Source organism: Salvelinus fontinalis, chromosome 17 (assembly GCF_029448725.1).
Source record: "Salvelinus fontinalis isolate EN_2023a chromosome 17, ASM2944872v1, whole genome shotgun sequence".
NCBI classification, from domain to species: domain Eukaryota; kingdom Metazoa; phylum Chordata; class Actinopteri; order Salmoniformes; family Salmonidae; genus Salvelinus; species Salvelinus fontinalis.
The window spans coordinates 5,383,408-5,410,064 of record NC_074681.1 but is presented as its reverse complement, the minus strand read 5'-3'; the positions used below and the strand labels follow the sequence as shown (position 1 = coordinate 5,410,064).

At 45.4% G+C, this 26,657-nt stretch overlaps 1 protein-coding gene across 2 annotated transcripts in view; it reads left to right on the top strand.

Annotated features, from left to right (window-relative positions):
• LOC129813625 (kinesin-1 heavy chain-like) overlaps positions 1-26,657 on the top strand; it is a 52,417-nt gene that overhangs the window by 10,609 nt on the left and 15,151 nt on the right. For both annotated transcript variants that reach the window (XM_055865975.1, XM_055865974.1), the window contains exons 2-20: positions 2,300-2,387; positions 4,076-4,254; positions 5,921-5,969; positions 6,752-6,807; positions 7,139-7,226; positions 7,538-7,662; positions 12,251-12,355; positions 12,651-12,796; positions 13,022-13,170; positions 13,444-13,631; positions 15,899-15,967; positions 16,123-16,209; positions 16,282-16,401; positions 16,564-16,707; positions 16,872-17,060; positions 21,524-21,641; positions 22,236-22,291; positions 22,524-22,633; positions 23,746-23,847. In XM_055865975.1, coding sequence (XP_055721950.1) covers positions 2,300-2,387; positions 4,076-4,254; positions 5,921-5,969; positions 6,752-6,807; positions 7,139-7,226; positions 7,538-7,662; positions 12,251-12,355; positions 12,651-12,796; positions 13,022-13,170; positions 13,444-13,631; positions 15,899-15,967; positions 16,123-16,209; positions 16,282-16,401; positions 16,564-16,707; positions 16,872-17,060; positions 21,524-21,641; positions 22,236-22,291; positions 22,524-22,633; positions 23,746-23,847 — 2,168 coding nt within the window. The remainder of the gene's footprint in view (positions 1-2,299; positions 2,388-4,075; positions 4,255-5,920; positions 5,970-6,751; positions 6,808-7,138; positions 7,227-7,537; positions 7,663-12,250; positions 12,356-12,650; positions 12,797-13,021; positions 13,171-13,443; positions 13,632-15,898; positions 15,968-16,122; positions 16,210-16,281; positions 16,402-16,563; positions 16,708-16,871; positions 17,061-21,523; positions 21,642-22,235; positions 22,292-22,523; positions 22,634-23,745; positions 23,848-26,657) is intronic.

The window sequence follows — 26,657 nt, the reverse complement described above, 5'->3', positions numbered from 1 at the left end:
CGGTAGTGATCAATAAGGGCCCTGTCGTTCCACCCAGAACCTGCAGCCAGGGTCCGGAACTCCAACGCGTAATCCTGGGCGCTCCTCTTCTCCTGCCTAAGGTGGAACAGTCGTTCTCCCGCCGCTCGGCCCTCTGTAGGATGGTCAAATACGGCCCGAAACGGCAGGTGAACTCTGGGTAGTGCCATTCCAGACTGCGTTTGCCCACTCCAGAGCACGACCCGTGAGGCAGGAGACGAGGACACTCACCCTCTCCGCTCCCGAGGGAGTGGGTCTTACGGCGACAAGGTACAGTTCCAGTTGGAGTAGGAACCCCTGGCACCCCACCGCCGATCCATCATAATCCCTCGGGAGTGTCAGACGGAGAGCGCTGGAGCCGAGAGATGGAGAGTTCTGGGCTGGAGGAGCCGAAGGTGGAGAGAGGAGACCACTCCTCTCCCATCTGTCCATTCGCTCCATCATAGAATCCATCGCTGTTCCAATACGGTGGAGAACGGTGGTATGATGGAGCACCCGTTCCTCCATCGATGGGAGAGGGTTGGCCGCTGCTCCTGCTGACTGCATAGGTCAGAGCTGGTGCGGGATTCTGTAAGGCCTGGGTGTCGGAGTGTGAAGGAAAAAGCGCAGGAGCAGCAATTGCAAAACAAATGCTTTTTAATGAAACACGGACAAACTAGGCCACCCTACTAACACACTGGGTGTACACTAATAAACTACCCCAGACACGTGGGGAATGAATAATGTCCAGAAACATGAAGCACAAAACCAACACCAACTTACATACAAACAATCCCGCACAAAGAAACGTGTATGCCGGCTGATTAAATAAGCCCAACTAATTAACCCTCATACAAAACAGGTGCGCCCAATAAACACATAGGGAGGGGGAGAAAAGGATCAGCTAATAGGCCGCCGAACGCCACCCGAACGGGAAGGAGAGCCTGCCTCGGTCGAAGTCGTGACAGAACGTGAAGCGAGGCGGCCATCTCCGTCGGCGCAGCACTATGATTGGAATTTAAACTGGGTATATACTTTCCAGGCAGTTATTACCATTCTATTGCCTAGTAAATACAGAGTCTATAGGGGGGGAAATCCAGTTGGCTAAAGCACTTCCATCCCCCTGAGGCTGTTTATTCTGCACTCTGAGTGATCTTGCATTTATCACTGGCCTGTTCAATAGATGTGTTTGTACATTCTAGACAAATCAGATTTTCCCAAGGCAGACCAAGAAGCCAGTAGTAGTGTCCGTGAAAGACATCACTGAAAAATACGAGAACAATGGTTTCACTGTGTCATCTCCACTGAGTAATCATGACTCTTTCAGGCTGCAGTGTAGTGGAGGTAAAGGAGCACTGCCTTCCAGACTCATGAGAACTTTGAACTTGGTCTGTACTACTGATAGTGAGGACAGACCCAGCCTAATGTTGTCAGTACTGCAGCCTAATGTTGTCAGTACTGCAGCTTAATGTTGTCAGTACTGCAGTGTCAGTTTGGCTAGGTTGTGTTGTGGCTGGCTGTGCCCCATCTTGTGACTGATCAGTGGGTCAGGTCAGGTGATGTCCTGTACGGATAACTCTGTGGTTCTGATCAGAGAGCAGTGTTATAGCTGCTGTCCTGAATAGAGAGGTTCCTCAGAGCACAAACCCACATTTGCCTTTCGTAGTTCTACTGTGCTGCATTGGTGTACAGGACCAGTCAAAACGTTTTGGCCTCCTACTCATTCAAGGGTTTTTCTTTATTTTTAATATTTTATACATTGTAGAATAATAGTGAAGACATCAAAACTATGAAATAACAAATATGGAATCATGTAGTAACAAGAGGTCGACCGATTAGGATTTTTCAACGCCGATACCGATACCGATTATTGGAGGACCAAAAAAACGCAGATACCGATTAATTTGCCAATTTTTACATATACATATACAGTTGGTCTTTACATATACAGTTGGTTTAAATTGAATGTCAGACAGACAGTTGTGAAACTCATTCTCTAATTTCTTTCTCTCTCTCTGTCTCTCTGTCTCTCTGTCTCTCTGTCTCTCTGTCTCTCTGTCTCTCTCTCTCTCTCTCTCTCTCTCTCTCTCTCTCTCTCTCTCTCTCTCTCTCTCTCTCTCTCTCTCTTTCTCTCTTTCTCTCTCTTTCTCTCTTTCTCTCTCTCTCTCTCTCTCTCTCTCTCTCTCTCTCTCTCTCTCTCTCTCTCTCTCTCTCTCTCTCTCTCTCTCTCTCTCTCTCTCTCTCTCTCTCTCTCTCTCTCTCTCACTCTCTCTCTCTCTCTCTCTGTCTCTCTGCCTCACAGAGCAAACCGTTCCAGTTTGACAGAGTGTTCCAGCCTAATACGACACAGGAGCAAGTATACAACGCCTGCGCCCAGAAGATCGTCAAAGGTGAGCTCTGCTCAGACATGGTTTATGAACACTCTGTTCTACTGTAGATGTCTGTTAACCCCTAAGGTCGTTGTCCGCTCGAGGAAATCTAATTAGCATAATACAAAAATCACCATTAAAATGCGTCAGTTTAAGCCAGAGATGTTTTTTTTTGCATTGCGTCTCAATCCACCACATCCCCCATGTCGCACTTCTGCATCTTCGGTGAAAGCTGACAGAGATAGAGCGGTGTTTGTCAGACCATGAGACATCCCAAAAAATGGTTTTCTCACAAAATCGTCTGTAGCGTCTGAACAGTTTAGCTTACAAACTATTATGAGATATGAGAATCTCACAAACACGATGATGGGCTCCGTTTTGCTGTACGACACCCACAAGCATCTTGGGACTTGTATGAAGTCGGTACAGTCGATCTGCTAACTTCTGTCTGTAGCATCCAAACCTTTTGGGCTACACACTAATATGATTAATCTGTGCAAAGGTGGGACTATCACGAACACGTCCATGTCGGTTGTTTTGCTCTAGGACGCCCACAAGGTGCCCACAGGTCTCACAAGACTCATCTGAAGGTCCCCCGGTACCAGTTAAAACATTTATGGAAGTATAATGTATATGGAGACTGTTTAATGCCCAAAATATTGGGTTAAATACATGTAAATAGTACCCGCAAAGTTCCTCTGTCCAGTGTCTGTGTTCTTTTGCCCATCTTAATCTTTTATTTTTATTGGTCAGTCTGAGATATGGCTTTTTCTTTGCAACTCTGCCTAGAAGGCCAGCATCCCGGAATCGCCTCTTCACTGTTGACGTTGAGACTGGTGTTTTGTGGGTACTATTTAATGAAGCTGCCAGTTGAGGACTTGTGAGGCGTCTGTTTCTCAAACTAGACACTCTAATGTACTTGTCCTCTTGCTCAGTTGTGCACCGGGGCCTCCCACTCCTCTTTCTATTCTGGTTAGAGCCAGTTTGCGCTGTTCTGTGAAGGGAGTAGTACACAGCGTTGTACGAGATCGTCAGTTTCTTGGCATTTTCTCGCATGGAATAGCCTTAATTTCTTAGAATAAGAATAGACTGACGAGTCTCAGAAGAAAGTATTTGTTTCTGGCCATTTTGAGCCTGTAATCGAACTAACAAATGCTGATACTCCAGATACTCAACTAGTCTAAAGAAGACCAGTTTTATTGCTTCTTTAATCAGAACAACAGTTATCAGCTGTGCTAACATAATTGCAAAATGGTTTTCTAATGATCAATTAGCCTTTTTAAAATGATAAACTTGGATTAGTTAACACAACGTGCCATTGGAACACAGGAGTGACGGTTGCTGATAATGGGCCTCTGTACGCCTATGTAGATATTCCATAAAAAATCTGCAGTTTCCAAGTACAATAGTCATTTACAACATTAACAATATCTACACTGTATTTCTGATCCAATTTGATGTTATTTTAATGGACAAAAAAAGTGCTTTCTTTCAAAAACAGGGACATTTCTAAGTGACCGCACACTTTTGAACTGTAGTGTGTGTGTGTGTGTGTGTGTGTGTGTGTGTGTGTGTGTGTGTGTGTGTGTGTGTGTGTGTGTGTGTGTGTGTGTGTGTGTGTGTGTGTGTGTGTGTGTGTGTGTGTTTCGGAGGAGTTGGGTACATTTCCATCTTGTATGGATTAATATTGATTTCTCTTCTTCTTCCAGATGTTCTGGAGGGGTACAACGGGACAATATTTGCATATGGACAGACGTCATCCGGCAAAACCCACACGATGGAGGGAAACCTTCATGACACAGATGGGATGGGGATCATCCCCAGGATAGTGCAGGACATCTTTAACTACATCTACTCTATGGACGAGAACCTGGAGTTCCACATCAAGGTAGATACTGGCTAGAGCTCTACTACGTCAGAACATAGAGTTCTACATCAAGGTAGATACTGGCTAGAGCTCTACTACGTCAGAACATAGAGTTCTACATCAGGGTAGCTACTGGCTAGAGCTCTACTACGTCAGAACATAGAGTTCTACATCAAGGTAGCTACTGACTAGAGCTCTACTACGTCAGAACATAGAGTTCTACATCAAGGTAGCTACTGGCTAGAGCTCTACTACGTCAGAACATAGAGTTCTACATCAAGGTAGCTACTGGCTAGAGCTCTACTACGTCAGAACATAGAGTTCTACATCAAGGTAGCTACTGACTAGAGCTCTACTACGTCAGAACATAGAGTTCTACATCAAGGTAGCTACTGGCTAGAGCTCTACTACGTCAGAACATAGAGTTCTACATCAAGGTAGCTACTGGCTAGAGCTCTACTACGTCAGAACATAGAGTTCCACATCAAGGTAGCTACTGGCTAGAGCTCTACTACGTCAGAACATAGAGTTCTACATCAAGGTAGCTACTGGCTAGAGCTCTACTACGTCAGAACATAGAGTTCTACATCAGGGTAGCTACTGACTAGAGCTCTACTACGTCAGAACATAGAGTTCCACATCAAGGTAGATACTGGCTAGAGCTCTACTACGTCAGAACATAGAGTTCTACATCAAGGTAGCTACTGGCTAGAGCTCTACTACGTCAGAACATAGAGTTCTACATCAAGGTAGATACTGGCTAGAGCTCTACTACGTCAGAACATAGAGTTCTACATCAAGGTAGATACTGGCTAGAGCTCTACTACGTCAGAACATAGAGTTCTACATCAGGGTAGCTACTGACTAGAGCTCTACTACGTCAGAACATAGAGTTCTACATCAAGGTAGCTACTGGCTAGAGCTCTACTACGTCAGAACATAGAGTTCTACATCAAGGTAGCTACTGACTAGAGCTCTACTACGTCAGAACATAGAGTTCTACATCAAGGTAGCTACTGGCTAGAGCTCTACTACGTCAGAACATAGAGTTCTACATCAGGGTAGCTACTGACTAGAGCTCTACTACGTCAGAACATAGAGTTCCACATCAAGGTAGATACTGGCTAGAGCTCTACTACGTCAGAACATAGAGTTCTACATCAAGGTAGCTACTGGCTAGAGCTCTACTACGTCAGAACATAGAGTTCTACATCAGGGTAGCTACTGGCTAGAGCTCTACTACGTCAGAACATAGAGTTCTACATCAAGGTAGCTACTGGCTAGAGCTCTACTACGTCAGAACATAGAGTTCTACATCAAGGTAGCTACTGACTAGAGCTCTACTACGTCAGAACATAGAGTTCTACATCAAGGTAGCTACTGGCTAGAGCTCTACTACGTCAGAACATAGAGTTCTACATCAAGGTAGCTACTGGCTAGAGCTCTACTACGTCAGAACATAGAGTTATACATCAAGGTAGCTACTGGCTAGAGCTCTACTACGTCAGAACATAGAGTTCTACATCAGGGTAGCTACTGGCTAGAGCTCTACTACGTCAGAGTTTAATTGCTTTACAGTAGCTGGTTGAAAGACATTCAGTAGAATCACTTTAGTCGACAGGGTTTTAAAACCTGTTGATTTGTCTCTGTGGATACTTTCTAATGAGACACTCCTCTTATTTTCCAGGTTTCATATTATGAAATTTACTTGGACAAGATTCGGGACCTCTTGGATAGTAAGTCTTAGACAGAGTGAACATAGGATGTGTCCTAAATGGCGGCCTATTACCTACATAGTGCACTACTTTAGATCATAGCCCTATGGGCCCTGGTTAAAACTAGTGCACTACATAAGGAATAAGGTGCCATTTAGGAGACGCCATATATAGCGTGCCTCTCCTCCTGGCTTGTGGCCATGCTGGTGTTTATAATTGGCTAGTTTACATCGCTGTCTGTTAAAAGGAGCTGATTGATGAAATGTTGCCTGTTGAAACAGGAAAAGGGTGGATGGTGGTGTTCAGGACATCAGCTGGAAATGTGTTTACTGATACTAGAATGAATCGCCTGTTCATGTTTGGACTGAAGAGAAAGAACGTCTGCATTGTGCTCTGTAAACATGGTGTATTTGTATCGGTCCTTAAATACATTTTCCTCACCCAGTTTGAGCATGAGGTTTCTTCACACACACGCAATGATACTTAAATGGCTAGTTCAATCTCCATTTAACAGCAGAAGACGGGCTTTCTGCCTTGGCTCCAGAACTATCTACAGTAGGTCTACAGTAGGAGTGTCTAAGTCATTCCATTGAGGGACTAGTGTCTGCAGGTTTGAGTTATATTCCCCTTCAGTTAAGATCTAGACAACCAGGTGAGGGGAGTTCCTTACTAATTAGTGACCTTAATTCATCAATCGAGTCCAAGGGAGGAACGAAAACCTGCAGACACTTGGCCCTCTGTAGAATGACTTTGACACCCCTGGTCTAGAGTCTTGACTATGTTACATATTTCCTTCTCTCCAGTGTCAAAAACCAACCTGTCAGTGCATGAAGACAAAAACAGAGTTCCCTATGTCAAGGTGAGTTTTCAATACAGAAATGAGCTAAATGTCCTCACTTAGTTACTCACCCAATAAACTGTCAAGACTGCAGCCACCTAATAACATAAAACATGGTGCCACCTGACATAGACAATGTAGCGATTCCCTATGAAAAGACAGGCTCTGAAGCTACTCAACTGTATGCATGCACCACTCCAGCTCTCTTTGGATAAAAGTGACTAATTAAAGCCATTTATATCACTCTAACTCTCTTTGGATAAAAGTGACTGCTTAAAGCCATTTCATTTTGTGATTACATTAAGAGTTGATAAGATGGTCCAGTGTCATCACAGGTTTTCTTTGTCCACAGGGATGCACTGAGAGATTTGTCTGCAGCCCAGAGGAAGTCATGGACACCATTGATGAAGGCAAATCTAACAGACATGTAGCAGTTACAAGTAAGAGTCCGCCCTAAGGTCCATCCCATATGGCATCCTATTCCCTTTATAATGCACTACTTTTGACCAGGGCCCAGGGCCCTATTCCCTTTATAGTGCACTACTTTTGAGGGCTCTGGTCGATGAAGGGAATAGGGTGCCTTTTCAGACACAATCAGTCTCTATTTGTGTTTTATTATTCTACCTGCCTGATCAACGCTGATCCCAGACCTGTTGTCTTGTCTCAGACATGAATGAGCACAGCTCCAGAAGTCACAGTATTAATATTTTAACTGATCAGTGCTGATACCAGACCTGTTGTCTTGTCTCAGACATGAATGAGCACAGTTCCAGAAGTCACAGTATCTTCCAGATCAACGTGAAGCAGGAGAACACTGCTACAGAGCAGAAACTGAGCGGAAAGCTCTACCTCGTCGACCTGGCTGGAAGTGAAAAGGTAGGAAAAGACTGAGGTTAGCTTATTGCAGGTTCAGGAATAAAACAATGAAAGAGAAACCTGCACACTGGTCCTGTTCTGATGAAGGCAGACAACCGATTCCGATATGTCATTTTTGTAAAGGGATACTGGCAAGAGCAGTGTGCAGGCTTTCTTTTTTTAGAGAAAAGGTACAACAACAACACAACATGTATGAGTCAAAACATCCTGATCTGGCCCCTCATGACTCTACTAACTGCCTGCTGTCTGAGGGAAACAGAACTCCCTGACACAAATTCTCTCTCTGCTGCTCTCTCTTTTTCACCCTCCTTCTCGCTCCCTCTCTCTGTTGCTCTCTCTTTCTCTCCTGCTCTCTCTCTTCTGCTCTCTCTTTCTCTCCTGCTCTCTCTCTTCTGCTCTCTCTCTCTCTCTCCTGCTCTCTGTCTCAATTCAATTTCAATTTAAGGGGCTTTATTATCATGGGAAACATATGTTAGCATTGCCAAAGCAAGTGAAATAAACAAAAGTGAAATAAACAATAAAAACTTAACATTCACAATAGTTCCAAAAGAATAAAGACATTTCAAATGTCATATTATGTTTATATACAGTGTTGTAATTAAAAATAAAAAAAGTTTATTGAACCTTTATTTAACTAGGTAAGTCAGTTAAGAACAAATTCTTATTTACATTGACGGCCTACCGGGGAACATTGCCATTGCCAACTGCCTTGTTCAGGGGCAGAACGACAGATTTTTACCATGTCAGCTCGGGGATTCAATCTAGCAACCTTTAGGTTACTGGCCCCACACTCTAACCACTAGACTTCCTGCTGCCCTGAATGTAATGTGCAAATAGTTAAGTACAAAAGGGAAAATAAATAAACATAAATATGGGTTGTATTTACAATGGTGTTTGTTCTTCACTGGTTGCCCTTTTCTTGTGGCAACAGGTCACAAATCTTGCTGCTGTGATGTCACACTGTGGTATTTCACCCAGTAGATACGGGAGTTTATCAAAATTGGGTTTGTTTTCGAAGTCGTTGTGGATCTGTGTAATCTGAGGGAAATATGTGTTTCTAATACGGCCATACATTGGGCAGGAGGTTAGGAAGTGCAGCTCAGTTTCCACCTCATTTTGTGGGCAGTGAGCACATAGCCTGTCTTCTCTTGAGAGCCAGGTCTGTCTATGGCGGCCTTTCTCAATAGCAAGGCAATGCTCACTGAGTCTGTACATAGTCAAAGATTTCCTTAAGTTTGGGTCAGTCACAGTGGTCAGGTATTCTGCTACTGTGTACTCTATGTTAAGGGCCAAATAGCATTCTAGTTTGCTCTGTTTTTTTGTAAATTCTTTCCAATGTATCAGGTAATTATCTTTTTGTTTTCTCATGATTTGGTTGGGTCTAGTTGTGTTGCTGTCCTGGGGCTCTGTGGGGTTTGTTTGTGTTTGTGAACAGAGCCCCAGGACCAGCTTGCTTAGGGGACTCTTCTCCAGGTTCATCTCTCTGTAGGTGATGTCTTTGTTATGGAAGGTTTGGGAATCACTTCCTTTTAGGTGGTTGTAGAATTTAACGGCTCTTTTCTGGATTTTGATAATTAGCGGGTATCGGCCTAATTGTGCTCTGCATGCATTATTTGGTGTTGTATGTTGTGTTGTACACTGAGGATATTTTAGCAGAAATCTGCATCAATTTGGTGTTTGTCCCATTTTGGGAATTCTTGGTTTATGTTCCTTTTGATGGAATAGAAGGCCCTTCTTGACTTGTCTCTCAGATCGTTCACAGCTTTGTGGAAGTTACCTGTGGCGCTGATGTTTAGGCCAAGGTATGTATCGTTGTTTGTGTGCTCTAGGACAACGGTGTCTAGATGGAATTTGTATTCGTGGTCCTGGCAACTGGACCTTTTTTGGAACACCATTATTTTTGTCTTACTGAGACTTACTGTCAGGGCCCAGGTCTGGCAGAACCTGTGCAGAAGATCTAGGTGCTGCTGTAGGCCCTCCTTGGTTGGGGACAGAAGCACCAGATCATTTTAGTAGGGTGAGGCCGAGGGCTGCAGACTGTTCTAGTGCCCTCGCCAATTTGTTGATATACATGTTGAAAAGGGTGGGGCTTAAGCTGCATCCCTGTCTCAACCCCCGGCCCTGTGGAAAGAAATGTGTTTTTTTTTTGCCCATTTTAACCGCACACTTGTTGTTTGTGTACATGTGTTTTATAATTTCGTATGTTTTTCCTCCAACACCAATTTCCATCAATTTGTATAGCAGGCCCTCTTGCCAAATTGAGTCGAAAGCTTTTTTGAAATCAACAAAGCATTATAAAACTTTGCCTTTGTTTTGATCTGTTTATTTGTCAATTAGGGTGTGCAGGGTGAATACGTGGTCTGTCGTACGGTAATTTGGTAAAATGCCAATTTGACATTTGCTCAGTTACATAGTTTTCACTGAGGAAATGTACGAGTCTGCTGTTAATGATAATGCAGAGGATTTTCCCAAGGTTGGTGTTGACGCATATCCCACGGTCGTTATTGGGGTCAAATTTGTCTCCACTTTTGTGGATTAAAGTGATCAATCCTTGGTTGCAAATATTGGGGAAGATGCCAGAGCTGAGATTGATGTTAAAGAGTTTAAGTGTAGTCAATTGGAATTTGTTGTCTGTATATTTGATCATTTAATTTAGGATACCATCAATCCCACAGGTCTTTTTGTGTTGGAGGGTTTGTATTTTGTCCTGTAGTTCATTCAATGTAATTGGAGAATCCAGTGGGTTCTGGTCGTCTTTAATAGTTGATTCTAAGATTTGTATTTCATCATGTATATGTTTTGTTCTTTGTTATTGGATAAGTGGTTTACCCATATATCTCCATTTTGGATAGATAACTCTTTGTGTTGTTGTTTGTTTTTCCCAGAAGTGGGTAGAGTCTATGGATTCTTCAATTACATTGAGCTGATTTCTGCCGTGCTGTTCCTTCTTTTTCCATAATGTATTTCTGTATTGGGGCGGCAGGTAGCCTAGTGTTTAGAGCGTTGGGCCAGTAACCGAAAGATTGCTGGATCAAATCCTCGAGCTGACAAGGTAAACGTCTGTCGTTCTGCCCCTGAACAAGGCAGTTAACTGTTCCCCGGGCGCTGAAGACGTGGATGTCGATTATTACAGCCCCCCGCACCTCTCTGATTCAGAGGGGTTGGGTTAAATGTGGAAGACACATTACAGAATGCATTCAGTTGTACAACTGACTAGTGTCCACCTTTCCCTATTGTTTTAGTGATTCACCATAGTGAAGGCGTCGGCTCAGGTTCTGGGTTTCTATGTTTTTGGTTGGACAGGTTTCTCAATTTCTGTATTAGGTTTTTGCATTCTTCATCAAACCATTTGTCATTGTTGTTAATTAGGCAACAACAAATTCTATCCCTTCTAGACAACTTCCTGGACAAAATGTTTCACTGTAATAGTGAAGATAGTGAAGGTGTAAACTGGCCAATAGAAACACTAAACAGTATATTTGACCTCTCAGCTTCCCTGTCAAATCTAAACATTTCAAGCAGACAACCTAAGAAAATCGTTTTTTGGTAGACTTCCACAATAATTGCCTTCCATCAATAGCATTTGTTAATATTATACAGTTGCTTTGGCCTTTGATGCCTCATGATTGAGGATTGCTCTGTTCAAGTAGACTGTGATTTTGCTGTGGTCTGATAGGGGTGTCAGTGGGCTGACTGTGAATACTGAGAGACTGGGTTGAGGTCGGTGATAAAGTATTCTACAGTACTACTGCCAAGAGATAAGTGTATAGGTGTACCTACCATAGGAGTCCCCTCGAAGCCTACCATTGACTATGTACATACCCATCGTGTGACAGAGCTGCAGTAGTTGTGACCCGTTTTTGTTGGTTATTTTGTTGTTATTGTGTCATGGGTGCATACGGGGGAGGGAATGCTGTCACCTACAGGCAGGTGTTTGTCCCCCTGTGTGCTGAGGGTGTCATATGGGGGAGGGAATGCTGTCACCTACAGGCAGGTGTTTGTCCCCCTGTGTGCTGAGGGTGTCATACGGGGGAGGGAATGCTGTCACCTACAGGCAGGTGTTTGTCCCCCTGTGTGCTGAGGGTGTCATATGGGGGAGGGAATGCTGTCACCTACATGCAGGTGTTTGTCCCCCTGTGTGCTGAGGGTGTCATATGGGGGAGGGAATGCTGTCACCTACAGGCAGGTGTTTGTCCCCCTGTGTGCTGAGGGTGTCAGGTTCTTGTCCGCTTCTGGCATTTAGGTTGCCATAGACTCTCTCTTTCTTTCTTTCTCTCCCTCGTCTACTCTCTAGCTCTCTTTCACCCTCTCTCTCTCTCGTTCTCTTCTGCTGCACTCTCTTTTATACCCCCCTCTCTCTCTTTCTCTAGATTTATCTCTGAGTAAATGTACATAGCCCACAATGTCTTTTTTTCCCAGTAGTCTAATCTGTTGATATTATCAAGACTGATGAACATTGTTAGGTTATGTCACCCAGACCACATGTTTGACCCATCCCAATATATTATTAAGGCCTCTGGTGCACAGCAAGTGTTTGTACATGTGATCTATCTTACCAGACGGTCCCTGTCTGTCTCTTTCTTCCCAGGTCAGTAAGACGGGGGCGGAGGGAGCCCTGCTGGACGAGGCCAAGAACATTAATAAGTCTCTGTCTTCACTGGGCAACGTCATCTCAGCTCTGGCAGAAGGCTCTGTGAGTATCCCTCTACTATCACAGATACTGTGACTGTTGGTTTGGTTGGTGTAAAGATGAGTTGACCCACTAAAGCCCAATACCTCACATCAACAGTATCCGTCATTATTTTAGAGATGTAAATAAATGTTCCTAAAGGCCAGGGTTTTGATTCTAGCTGATTCACAGTTGTATAATTCCACTCCTTTTGTTTCAATCGTAGATTGATTTGTTTCGTTTCTTCTTTTCTCAGAGTGTAACATCTTGAATGGGAATTCTATTGTTGATTCTCTTAGTGAACGTTGTTTTGTTTCAGGGTTATATCCCGTACAGAGACAGTAAAATGACCAGAATCCTTCAGGACTCTCTGGGGGGGAACTGTAGGACCACCATTGTTATCTGTGCCTCTCCCTCCGCCTACAACGAGTCAGAGACCAAGTCCACCCTCATGTTTGGACAGAGGTGGGCTCACTCACTAGCTCCTAAAGGCATAGTTCACTCCAAAATATATTTGTAGTAGTCCACTGTTAATACAATCCCACCAGTATGCATGGAAACAGTCACGTTTTCCCCAAAAAACATAAACAATTCCCAATGAGTTACTACAATCACTATTTAGTGAGCTATTCAGGGCTGTTGATTTAAAATAGGGTGTAACGGGTTTGGTCCTGTTTGTGGTGTTTGCAGAGCGAAGACCATTAAGAACACGGTGTGTGTGAACGTGGAGCTGACGGCAGAACAATGGAAGAAGAAGTACGAGCGGGAGAAGGAGAAGGGCAAGGCCCTGAGGAACACCATCACCTGGCTGGAGAATGAGCTGAACCGCTGGAGGAACGGTGAGGAGGAGAGGCCCAAAGTTATCAGCTGGCTAGGTCCTCATGTTTACTGTACAGACGTAGTAGAACAGCAAGGTCGTGTTCATTAAGGCACAACGTAGCAAAACATTTCAAATGGTTTGCAATATAAAATGAAAATAAGTGTTTCTTATTGAAGAAGTACAGATACTACTACCTCCCTGATTTGTGTTTATGTCATTTTCTTGAGAGAGGGACATAGCCCTGCAGGGTGTGTCTGACCTCTCTGTGTGACCGTCACGCTGCCCCCTTCAGGTGAGAGTGTACCGGTGGGCGAGCAGTTTGACAAGGAGAAGGCCCAGGCTGAGGTGCTGGCCCTGGACAATGTGCCTAACGACAAGTCTGCCTCTACCCCCAACATGCCCCAGCTCCGTCTGTCCGACGCAGAGAAGGACAAGTGTGACGGGGAGCTGGCCAAGCTTTACAAGCAGCTGGATGATAAGGTGAGAGATGGCGGCCACAGAGCGCGCGCGCGTGTGTGTGTGCGCGTGTGTGTGCACGTGTGTGTGTGTGTGTGTGTGTGTGTGTGTGTGTGTGTGTGTGTGTGTGTGTGTGTGTGTGTGTGTGTGTGTGTGTGTGTGTGTGTGTGTGTGTGTGTGTGTGTGTTGAGAAAGACAAGTGTGAGGGGGAGCTGACCAAGTTCTGCAAGCAGCTGGATGATAAGGTGAGAGAGGCAGGCCACAGAGCGTGTGTGTGTGTGTGTGTGTGTGTGTGACCGGCCACACAGCATCCAGCAGGAAGTAGCAACAGCCAATGGCTACGTCATAAATTGCACCCTATTCCCTATATTGTGTACTACTTTTAAACAGGACCCAATAGGGAATAGGGTGCCATTTAGGATGCAACTAATGAGTTGAAGGGAAAGAGCTGAGTAAGACACTCACACGGGTCAAATCAAATCACATTTTATTGGTCACATACACGTCTTCAGCAGATGGTATTGCGGGTGTAGCGAAATGCTTGTGTTTCTAGCTCCGATAGTGCAGTAATATCTAACAATTCACAACAATACACACAAACCTAAAAGTAAAAGAATGGAATTAACAAAATATATAAATATTAGGACAAGCCAACTGGACATGATGCAGGTGTGTTGTTGAACAACAATCCATCAAGATACACTATTTATACACCCCTTCAAATTGGTGGATTCAGCTATTTCAGCCACACCCGTTGCTGACAGGTGTATAAAATTGACCACACAGCCATGCAATCTCCATAGACAAACATTCGGTCAACTGTAAGTGGTATTCCACACAAGCTCACAGAACGGGAGCGCTGAAGTGCGTAAAAATTGTCTGTCCTCAGTTGCAACACTCACTAACGAGTTTCAAACTGCCTCTGGAAGCAACGTCAGCACAAGAACTGTTCATTGGGAGTTTCATGAAATGGGTTTCCGTGGCCGAGCAGCCACGGAATGTTAAACATGTATTGTAAATGTTTTTCAGCACAGCATTATGACAGCATTTTCTAAACTGCAGAGGGGGTTCTTGCTATTATTTTGTAGGTTTCCTATACCATTATCTTCTGTAGAATGCATTTATTAAACCCATCTTGTACAGTATATTCAAATCAAGCCTAAGATAACCATGCGCAATGCTAAGCGTCGGCTGGATGGGTGTAAAGCTCTCTGCCATTGGACTCCTGAGCAGTGGAAACGTGTTCTCTGGAGTGATGAATCACACTTCACCATCTGGCAGTCCGACTGAGGATTTAGGACCAACAGTTTGGGAAAGACCCTTTCCTGTTTCAGCATGACAATGCCTCTGTGCACAAAGCGAGGTACATACAGAAATTGATTGTCCAGTTCGGTGTGGAAGAACTTGACTGGCCTGCACAGAGCCCTGACCTCAACCCCATCGAACAGCTTTAGGATGAATTGGAACGCCGACTGTGAGCCGGACCTAATCGCCCAACATCAGTGCCCGACCTCACTAATGCTCTTGTGGCTGAATGGAAGCAAGTCCCCGCAGCAATGTTCCAACATCTAGTAGAAAGTCTTCCTAGAAGAGTGGAGGCTGTTATAACAGCAAAGGGGGGGACCAACTTCATATTAATGCCCCTGATTTTGGAATGAGATGTTCAACGAGCAGGTGTCCGCATACTTTTGGTCATGTAGTGTAGATGACTGTCCATGGGAGACACCCCATGTTGAAGCGTGTGTTTGTCTGTGTGTTTGAATGATGATGCTAACCTTGTCCTCTCTCCCTGCTGTCCTCTCTCTCCCTGCTGTCCTCTCTCTCCCTGCTGTCCTCTCTCTCCCTGCTGTCCTCTCTCTCCCTGCTGTCCTCTCTCTCCCTGCTGTCCTCTCTCCCTGCTGTCCTCTCTCTCCCTGCTGTCCTCTCTCTCCCTGCTGTCCTCTCTCTCCCTGCTGTCCTCTCTCTCCCTGCTGTCCTCTCTCCCTGCTGTCCTCTCTCCCTGCTGTCCTCTCTCTCCCTGCTGCCCTCTCTCTCCCTGCTGTCCTCTCTCTCCCTGCTGTCCTCTCTCTCCCTGCTGTCCTCTCTCTCCCTGCTGCCCTCTCTCCCTGCTGTCCTCTCTCTCCCTGCTGTCCTCTCTCTCCCTGCTGTCCTCTCTCTCCCTGCTGTCCTCTCTCTCCCTGCTGTCCTCTCTCTCCCTGCTGTCCTCTCTCCCTGCTGTCCTCTCTCTCCCTGCTGTCCTCTCTCCCTGCTGTCCTCTCTCTCCCTGCTGTCCTCTCTCTCTGTGTGTCCAGGATGATGAGATAAACCAGCAGAGCCAACTGGCTGAGAAGCTCAAGCAGCAGATGTTGGACCAGGAGGAGGTGAGTTGGGCTGTTGTCATCTTGTTGTTACTGTAATTCTGGTTAAAGACTATTGAACTTCAATCAAAGTAATCAAACTGTATGTTAGCTAAATTACCTTTCTATCTATGTCATGGTCTGACTTTTCATTTGTGTGTGTGTGTGTGTGTGTGTAGCTGCTGGTGTCATCGCGACGCGACCATGACAACCTGCAGTCGGAGCTGAACCGCCTGCAGGCTGAGAACGAGGCTTCCAAGGATGAGGTGAAGGATAATAATATTGTTATTATTACTATAGTTATTGTTAATGTTACTATTAATGCTGTGGTGTTGTAGGTGAAGGAGGTGCTGCAGGCCCTGGAGGAGCTGGCTGTTAACTACGACCAGAAGAGTCAGGAGGTGGAGCAGAAGACCACGGACTTTGAGATGCTCAGCGAAGAGCTCAACCAGAAATCAGTGAGACAATGTCCACTCCTCATGAAGAAAGCTGTCTATTCATATTGTAATACGTTTTAAGACCTGCATGTTGTTTTTTGTTATCTGTATAAGTCAGTCATACCTCTATTTTTGTCCATATGATATTAAAATATACAAATGTTTTTCTCCGTCTGTTTCCAGAACGTCCTGACGTCCATTGACTCTGAGCTGCAGAAAGTGAAGGAGATGACCAACCACCAGAAGAAGAGGACCAGTGAGATGATGTCATCACTACTCAAAGACCTGGCAGAGATTGGCATCGCCGTGGGCAGCAACGACATCAAGGTAAACAGGAAATGACACGTCACCACATGACATTCCAAAAGATGGGTATTATTTTATAAGCATCTAAAGGAAATATGTAATATCTGTTTCCCCTAAACCTGAATAAAATGTGAACCTTGCCCTTCTTTCTTTCTACCTATGTCTCTCTCTCTTTTCTCCCCCAGCAACACGAGGGCAGTGGTCTGATAGACGAGGAGTTCACGGTGGCTCGTCTGTACATCAGTAAGATGAAGTCGGAGGTGAAGACCATGGTGAAACGCTGTAGGCAGCTGGAGAGCACCCAGTCAGAGAGCAACCAGAAGATGGACGAGAACGACCAGGAGCTGGCCGCCTGTCAGCTGAGGATACAACAGGTATTAGCCTGCTACTTATCATACAGTAGTTAACGTTAGGCTGGAGTTATACCACGCAACTTTCACACAAGTTTTTGTTGCCGTTGTAATCAAATTGAAGCTGCTTTTGTTTTGTCATATCATTCCACATGGTTAGGGAACTCTAAACCCACCCAATGTCATCTGCTGCATTAAATTGTGATTTTCACAAATGTAATTGTTTATCCAACCATTTAGTTATTGTATAAGGATCGATTTAGACAGCATTCTGGATGTACAATTTTGCTAGCGAGCCAAAATGAAATTGACAGCACTGTTTTATCAAGCTAGCTAGCTAGCAACCATCTAACCAAGCTAGCAACAAACTAAGCTAGCTAGCAACAAACTAAGCTAGCTAGCTAGTGGCGCAGTTCATGTTGAACAATTTCAGTTGACACTGTTTAGAGAGAGGCCTGAGTTCACTTCAGAAATTACATTTATTGGCTGCCAAACCATGTACATAAATCTTTACTAGCTTTGATGCCAATATTTATTTATACAGCTCCCGTATAGCAAATCTCTCTTCTGTCCACCTCCATCACGGTTCCCACAGCACTGGCAGCTGTGTTGTTGACATGGCAACTGGGCAGGAGTTCTGACCCATAGATATTTATAACTAACCCAAGATAGTTCATCTGTGTTGTTTTCAATGGAAGCAAATGAAGCACAGTGGGCAGCAAGGAGGTGGGCAGAGCCAGGCAAGGAGCTAGCGAGTTCTAGCATGTATTTGCATATTTCCGAACACCTCTGTGAAGTGTGACTGTGCAACAACTCGATTCGCCCTTGCAATCCTATAAAAAAAAAAAAAAAGGAGACTTTGGCAAAGGGTCACGTTTACAAAACGTAGTGCACTGTGTTCATAACAGACTGTAGCTTTGGGAACAGAAAACGTAGTGCACTGTGTTCATAACAGATTGTAGCTTTGGGAACAGAAAACGTAGTGCACTCTGTTCATAACAGATTGTAGCTTTGGAAACAGAAAACGTAGTGCACTCTGTTCATAACAGATTGTAGCTTTGGGAACAGAAAACGTAGTGCACTCTGTTCATAACAGATTGTAGCTTTGGAAACAGAAAACGTAGTGCACTCTGTTCATAACAGATTGTAGCTTTGGGAACAGAAAACGTAGTGCACTCTGTTCATAACAGATTGTAGCTTTGGAAACAGAAAACGTAGTGCACTCTGTTCATAACAGATTGTAGCTTTGGGAACAGAAAACGTAGTGCACTCTGTTCATAACAGATTGTAGCTTTGGGAACAGAAAACGTAGTGCACTCTGTTCATAACAGATTGTAGCTTTGGGAACAGAAAACGTAGTGCACTCTGTTCATAACAGATTGTAGCTTTGGGAACAGAAAACGTAGTGCACTCTGTTCATAACAGATTGTAGCTTTGGAAACAGAAAACGTAGTGCACTCTGTTCATAACAGATTGTAGCTTTGGGAACAGAAAACGTAGTGCACTCTGTTCATAACAGATTGTAGCTTTGGAAACAGAAAACGTAGTGCACTCTGTTCATAACAGATTGTAGCTTTGGGAACAGAAAACGTAGTGCACTCTGTTCATAACAGATTGTAGCTTTGGGAACAGAAAACGTAGTGCACTCTGTTCATAACAGATTGTAGCTTTGGGAACAGAAAACGTAGTGCACTCTGTTCATAACAGATTGTAGCTTTGGGAACAGAAAACGTAGTGCACTCTGTTCATAACAGATTGTAGCTTTGGGAACAGAAAACGTAGTGCACTCTGTTCATAACAGATTGTAGCTTTGGAAACAGAAAACGTAGTGCACTCTATTCATAACAGATTGTAGCTTTGGGAACAGAAAACGTAGTGCACTGCCGGCCTTGGGGCTTCCTCTCATCACCATATTTGGTGGGTAGGGGAAATTCCAGCCAGATGCTTCAGATTATACATGCGGTAAAATAAACTCAGCATAAAAAGAAACGTCCTCTCACTGTCAACTGCGTTTATTTTCAGCAAACTTAACATGTGTAAATATTTGTATGAACATAACAAGATTCAACAACTGAGACATAAACTGAACAAGTTCCACAGACATGTGACTAACAGAAATTGAATAATGTGTCCCTGAACAAAGGGGGGGTCAAAATCAAAAGTAACAGTCAGTATCTGGTGTGGCCACCAGCTGCATTAAGTAATGCAGTGCATCTCCCCCTCATGGACTGCACAAGATTTGCTAGTTCTTGCTGTGAGATGTTACCCCACTCTTCCACCAATGGCCCTAGCCCTCACCCTCCGATCCAACAGGTCCCAGACGTGCTCAATGGGATTGCGATCCGGGCTCTTGGCCATGGCAGAACACTGACATTCCTGCCTTGCAGGAAATCACGCACAGAACGAGCAGTATGGCTGGTGGCATTGTCATGCTGGAGGGTCATGTCAGGATGAGCCTGCAGGAAGGGTACCACATGAAGGAGGAGGATGTCGTCCCTGTAACGCACAGCGTTGAGATTGTCTGTAATGACAACAAGCTCAGTCCGATGATGCTCTGACACACCGCCCCAGACCATGACGGACCCTCCACCTCCAAATCGATCCCGCTCCAGAGTACAGGCCTCAGTGTAACGCTCATTCCTTCGACGATAAACTCAAATCCGACCATCACCCCTGGTGAGAGAGACAAAACCACGACTCGTCAGTGAAGAGCACTTTTTGCCAGTCCTGTCTGGTCCAGCGACAGTGGGTTTGTGCCCACCAATGTTGCCGGTGATGTCTGGTGAGGACCTGCCTTACAACAGGCCTACAAGCCCCCAGTCCAGCCTCTCTCAGCCTATTGCGGACAGTCTGAGCACTGATGGAGGGATTGTGCGTTCCTGGTGTAACTCGGGCAGTTGTTGTTGCCATCCTGTACCTGTCCCGCAGGTGTGATGTTCGGATATACCGATCCTGTGCAGGTGTTGTTACATGTGGTCTGCCACTGTGAGAACGATCAGCTGTCCGTCCTGTCTCCCTGTAGCGCTGTCTTAGGCGTCTCACAGTACGATCATTGCAATTTATTGCCCTGGCCACATCTGCAGTCCTCAGGCCTCCTTGCAGCATGCCTAAGGCACATCCACGCAGATGAGCAGGGACCCTGGGAATCTTTCTTTTGGTGTTTTTCAGAGTCAGTAGAAAGGCCTGTTTAGTGTCCTACGTTTTCATAACTGTGACCTTAATTGCCTACCGTCTGTAAGCTGTTGTTAGTGTCTTAATGACCGTTCCACAGGTGCATGTTCATTAATTGTTTATGGTTCATTGAACAAACATGGGAAACAGTGTTTATACCCTTTACAATGAAGATCTGTGAAGTTATTTGGATTTTTACGAATTATCTTTGAAAGACAGGATCCTGAAAAAGGGACGTTTCTTTTTTTGCTGAGTTTATCTGCCTCCTTGTTATATCTGTGTCCGAACCTTCGAATGGATCATGTGACAAAAGCATTCGTTTTTGATTGGCTGTTGCTTGCACTAAGTTGAAAAGACGAGTTGCTTATTAGTTACGGGGAGGAGGGTTCACAAAGCAATCAAGAAGCAATTCTGTTGCAGGTTGCGTCGTGTAACAACTCTCAGGCACAACAGTGGCTACTCGCCATCATTATCCTGTTACTTCTCACCCACTGCCTCTTGAAATCCAACAATATTGTGCTAGTTTCACAAATTGACAGTTAGACCTCCAAAAGAATCCAACAGAATTATCTGCATCTGATTGAACCCCTTCTCTATAAAGACCCTGTATCGTGGTAATATACTGTAGTATAGTAAAGGGAAAGGGGGATAACTAGTCAGTTGTACAACTGAATGCATCTGAATCAGAGAGGTGTGGGGGGCTGCCTTAATTAACATCCACGTCTTCGGCGCCCGGGGAACAGTGGGTTAACTGCCTTTCTCAGGAGCAGAACGACAGATTTTTACCTTGTCAACTCGGAGATTCAATACAGCAACCTTTCGGTTACTGGCCCCACACTCTAACCACAAGGCTACCTGCCGTAGTCATGTAGTAATATAATGTAGTAATTACATATAATATAGTAATGTAGTAATATAATATACTAATATAATGTAGTAATATAATATAGTCATGTAGTAATATAATATACTAATATAATGTAGTAATATAATATAGTAATGTAGTAACATAATGTAGTAACATAATGTAGTAACATAATGTAGTAACATAATGTAGTAACATAATGTAGTAATATAATGTAGTAATATTATATAATAATGTAGTAATATAATGTATAAATATAATATAGTAATGTAGTAATATAATAATGTAGTAATATAATAATGCAGTAATGCAATATTATAATGTAGTAATATAATATAGTAATGTAGTAATACTATATTAATGTAGTAATAATATATAGTAATGTAATAATATAATAATGTAGTAACATAATAATGAAATGTAATAATGCTGTAGTAATCTCCCCCTGCAGCACGAGGCTAAGATCAAGTCCCTGACAGAGTACCTTCAGAACGTGGAGCAGAAGAAGAGACAGCTGGAGGAGAACGTTGACTCTCTGAACGAGGAACTGGTCAAGATCAGTGCCCAGGGTAACACACCCCCAGCTGCTGTAACACCCCCCCAGCTGCTGTAACACCCCCCCCCCAGCTGCTGTAACACACCCCCAGCTGCTGTAACACACCCCCAGCCGCTGTAACACACCCCCAGCTGCTGTAACACACCCCCAGCTGCTGTAACACACCCCCAGCCGCTGTAACACACCCCCAGCTGCTGTAACATACCCCCAGCTGCTGTAACACGCCCCCAGCCGCTGTAACACGCCCCCAGCCACTGTAACACGCACCCAGCCGCTGTAACACGCCCCCAGCCGCTGTAACAGACACACCCTGCCGCTGTAACAGACACACCCTGCCGCTGTAACAGACACACCCTGCCGCTGTAACAGACACACCCTGCCGCTGTAACAGACACACCCTGCCGCTGTAACAGACACACCCTGCCGCTGTAACAGACACACCCTGCCGCTGTAACAGACACACCCTGCCGCTGTAACAGACACACCCTGCTGCTCTGTATGCATCGGTGACACATAATAGAATACATTCCTTATAAACATCTCTAAAACGGTTTTAGAACAAATAGTGCAATCTAGTGACAAAGGTCAAATGTTTTTGTTTTTGCAGAGAAAGTCACAGCCATGGAGAAGGAGAATGAGATCCAATCTGCTAATGAGGTCAAGGTATGTCACCCTGTTCATACTATAGAACTGCCTACTATGATCATATGTTATGGTTTATATATATAATATAATATATATTGGGGAGACGCCGGATGTCTAAGTGTCATCGATTGTATGTAAATTACAGTTTGGAGCAGTCTGACTTTCCTTTCCGCCTTTCGTGGCGTCAGGAGCTGTTGTTTCTGTCGTCCAGATGATTGTTGACCTATTGACCTGTGTCTGGCCTCCCCAGGAGGCTGTGGAGCAGCAGATCGCTGGTCACCGTGAGGCCCATCAGAAACAGATCAGCAGTCTGAGAGATGAACTGGACAGGAAGGAACACCTCATGACTGAACTGCAGGAGTAAGAGAGACACACACACACACACACACACACACACACACACACACACACACACACACACACACACACACACACACACACACACACACACACACACACACACACACACACACACACACACACACACACACACACACACACACACACACACACACACACACACACACACACACAGTCTTGTAGAGCTAACCTTGTGGGGACACACAATTCAGTCCCATTCAAATCCTATTTTCCCGAACCCCTGACCTTAAACTTAACACTAACCCGTACTCTTAACCTAAACCTAACCTTAAACCTAACCCTAGCTCCTAACCCTAACCCTAAAACTAACTCTAGCTCCTAAACCTAATTCTAACCCTAACACTAATTCTAACCTTTACCCTAAACTTCTAGAAATAGCATGTGACCTTCTGGGGGCTAACAAAATGTCCCCAGTTGGTCAAATGTTTGGTTGTTTACTATTCTTGTAGGGACTTCTAGTCCAGAATAAACAGGTCCACAGACACACAGACACACACACACGGTCTACTGTTAACTGTTGTGGTCACGTACTAAATGGCACCGTATTTCCATTAGTGTATTACATTTGACCAGGGTCCATAGTGAGGGTAGTAGTGCACTGTAAAGGGAATAGGGTGCCATCAGTGTATTACATTTGACCAGGGCCCATAGTGAGGGTAGTAGTGCACTGTAAAGGGAATAGGGTGCCATCAGTGTATTACATTTGACCAGGGCCCATAGTGAGGGTAGTAGTGCACTGTAAAGGGAATAGGGTGCCATCAGTGTATTACATTTGACCAGGGCCCATAGTGAGGGTAGTAGTGCACTGTAAAGGGAATAGGGTGCCATCAGTGTATTACATTTGACCAGGGCCCATAGTGAGGGTAGTAGTGCACTGTAAAGGGAATAGGGTGCCATCAGTGTATTACATTTGACCAGGGCCCATAGTGAGGGTAGTAGTGCACTGTAAAGGGAATAGGGTGCCATCAGTGTATTACATTTGACCAGGGCCCATAGTGAGGGTAGTAGTGCACTGTAAAGGGAATAGGGTGCCATAAGGAGATAACTGTGTGGTCCCACGCTGGGCTCACCGTGTTGTTGTTCTCCTCCAGTCTGAACCAGAAGATCATGCTGGAACAGGAGCGCCTCAGGGTGGAACACGACAAACTCAAGTCCACTGACCAGGAGAAGAGCCGGAAGCTGCACGAGCTCACGTACGTTACATACACCTGCAGACACCTACATACACCTACATACACCTACAGACACCTACAGACACCTACAGACACCTACATACACCTACAGACACCTACATACACCTACAGACACCTACATACACCTACATACACCTACAGACACCTACAGACACCTACAGACACCTACAGACACCTACATACACCTACAGACACCTACAGACACCTACAGACACCCACATACACCTACAGACACCCACAGACACCTACAGACACATACAGACACCTACATACACCTACAGACACCCACAGACACCTACATACACCCACAGACACGCACAGACACCTACAGACACCCGCAGACACCTGCAGACACCTACAGACACTTAGACACCCACAGACAGCCATACACCAAAAAGAACACCTACAGACAGCTACATACCTACAGACACCCACATACACCCACAGACACCTACAGACACCTACATACACCTACAGACACCTACAGACAGCTACATACCTACAGACACCCACATACACCCACAGACACCTACAGACACCTACAGACACCTACAGACACCTACAGACACCTACAGACACCCACATACACCCACAGACACCTACAGACACCTACAGACACCTACATACACCTACAGACACCTACATACACCTACAGACAGCTACATACCTACATATACCTACAGACACCCACAGACACCTACAGACACCTACATACACCTACAGACAGCTACAGACACCTACAGACACTTAGACACCCACAGACAGCCATACACCTACAGACACCTACAGACACCTACAGACACCTGCATACACCTACAGACACTTAGACACCCACAGACAGCCATACACCTACAGACACCTACAGACACTCACATACACCCACAGACACCTACAGACACCTACATACACCTACAGACAGCTACATACACCTACATACACCTGCAGACACCCACATACACCTACAGACACCTACATACACCTACAGACACCTACAGACACCTACATACACCTACATACACCTACAGACACCTACATACACCTACAGACACCTACAGACACCTACATACACCTACATACACCTACAGACACCCACATACACCTACATACACCTACAGACACCTACATACACCTGCAGACAGCTACATACACCTACAGACAGCAGGCATGTTCAAAATATGTGATGGATTGTTACGCTCGATGAGGATAAAGGTAAGGAGTCAGGCGCAGAGAGCAAAGGTAACGGGGAAAAAACCACTTTTAATGTCCACCCAGAAATACAACTGGTAATGTCAAAAACATTGGCGTACAACTCCAACCTGAATAAAGTCCAAAACTGGAAACATAAATTCAGTCTGTGGTAAATCCCAATGAAAAATAGCAACCTCAACATACAAACAGAGAAACAAGCCCGCACAAACATAAACGGGCTAAACGAACTTAAATAACCCCACCCTAACAACCAAACACTAAACAGGTGAAATCAATTAGACAAAAACAAACGAAAAGGAAAAAAGGATCGGTGGCAGCTAGTAGACCGGCGACGACGACCGCCGAGCGCCACTCGAACAGGAAGGAAGGCCACCTTCGGTAATACTCGTTACAGTACCCCCCTCCTGACGCGCAGCTCCCGCAGCGCGCCGACGCCGGCCTCGAGGACGACCCGGGGGCCGAGGCGCAGGGCGATCCGGATGGAGGCGATGGAACTCTCTCAGCATAGATGGATCCAATATATCCCCCACCGGGACCCAGCACCTCTCCTCCGGACCGTACCCCTCCCAGTCCACGAGGTACTGAAGGCCCCCCACCCGACGTCTGGAATCCAGAATAGACCTTATCCTGTACGCCGGGGACCCCTCTATATCCAGAGGGGGTGGAGGGACCTCCGGCACCTCACCTTCCTGCATGGGACCAGCTACCACCGGCCTGAGGAGAGACACATGAAATGAGGGGTTAATACGATAATAAGAAGGAAGTAACAATCGGTAACACACCTCATTTATTCTCCTCAGGACTTTAAATGGCCCTACACACTGCGGACCCAGCTTCCGGCAGGGCAGGCGGAGGGGCAGGTTTCGGGTCGAGAGCCAGACCCTATCCCCCGGTGCAAACACGGGGGCCTCACTGCGGTGACGGTCAGCGCTCTTCTTCTGTCGTCTACTCGCCTGACGCAGAGACTCCTGGACGGCTCTCCAAGTCTCCTTAGAGCGCTGTACCCACTCCTCCACCGCAGGAGCCTCGGTCTGACTCTGATGCCATGGTGCCAGAACCGGCTGATACCCCAACACACACTCAAATGGTGACATGTTGGTAGAGGAGTGGCTTAGTGAGTTCTGAGCGATCTCTGCCCAAGGGATGTATCTTGACCACTCCCCTGGCCGGTCCTGGCAATACGACCGCAGAAACCTACCCACCTCCTGGTTCACTCTCTCCACCTGCCCATTACTCTCCGGGTGATACCCCGATGTAAGGCTGACCGAGACCCCCAAATGCTCCATAAACGCCTTCCATACTCTGGAAGTAAACTGGGGACCCCGATCAGAAACAATATCCTCGGGCACCCCGTAATGCCGGAAGACATGGGTAAATAATGCCTCCGCAGTCTGCAGGGCCGTAGGGAGACCGGGCAACGGGATAAGACGGCAGGACTTAGAGAACCGATCCACAACGACCAGGATCGTAGTGTTCCCCTGAGATGGAGGTAAGTCAGTCAGAAAATCTACCGAAAGATGGGACCACGGCCGTTGTGGAACGGGGAGGGGTTGTAACTTCCCTCGAGGCAGGTGCCTAGGAGCCTTACTCTGAGCGCACAC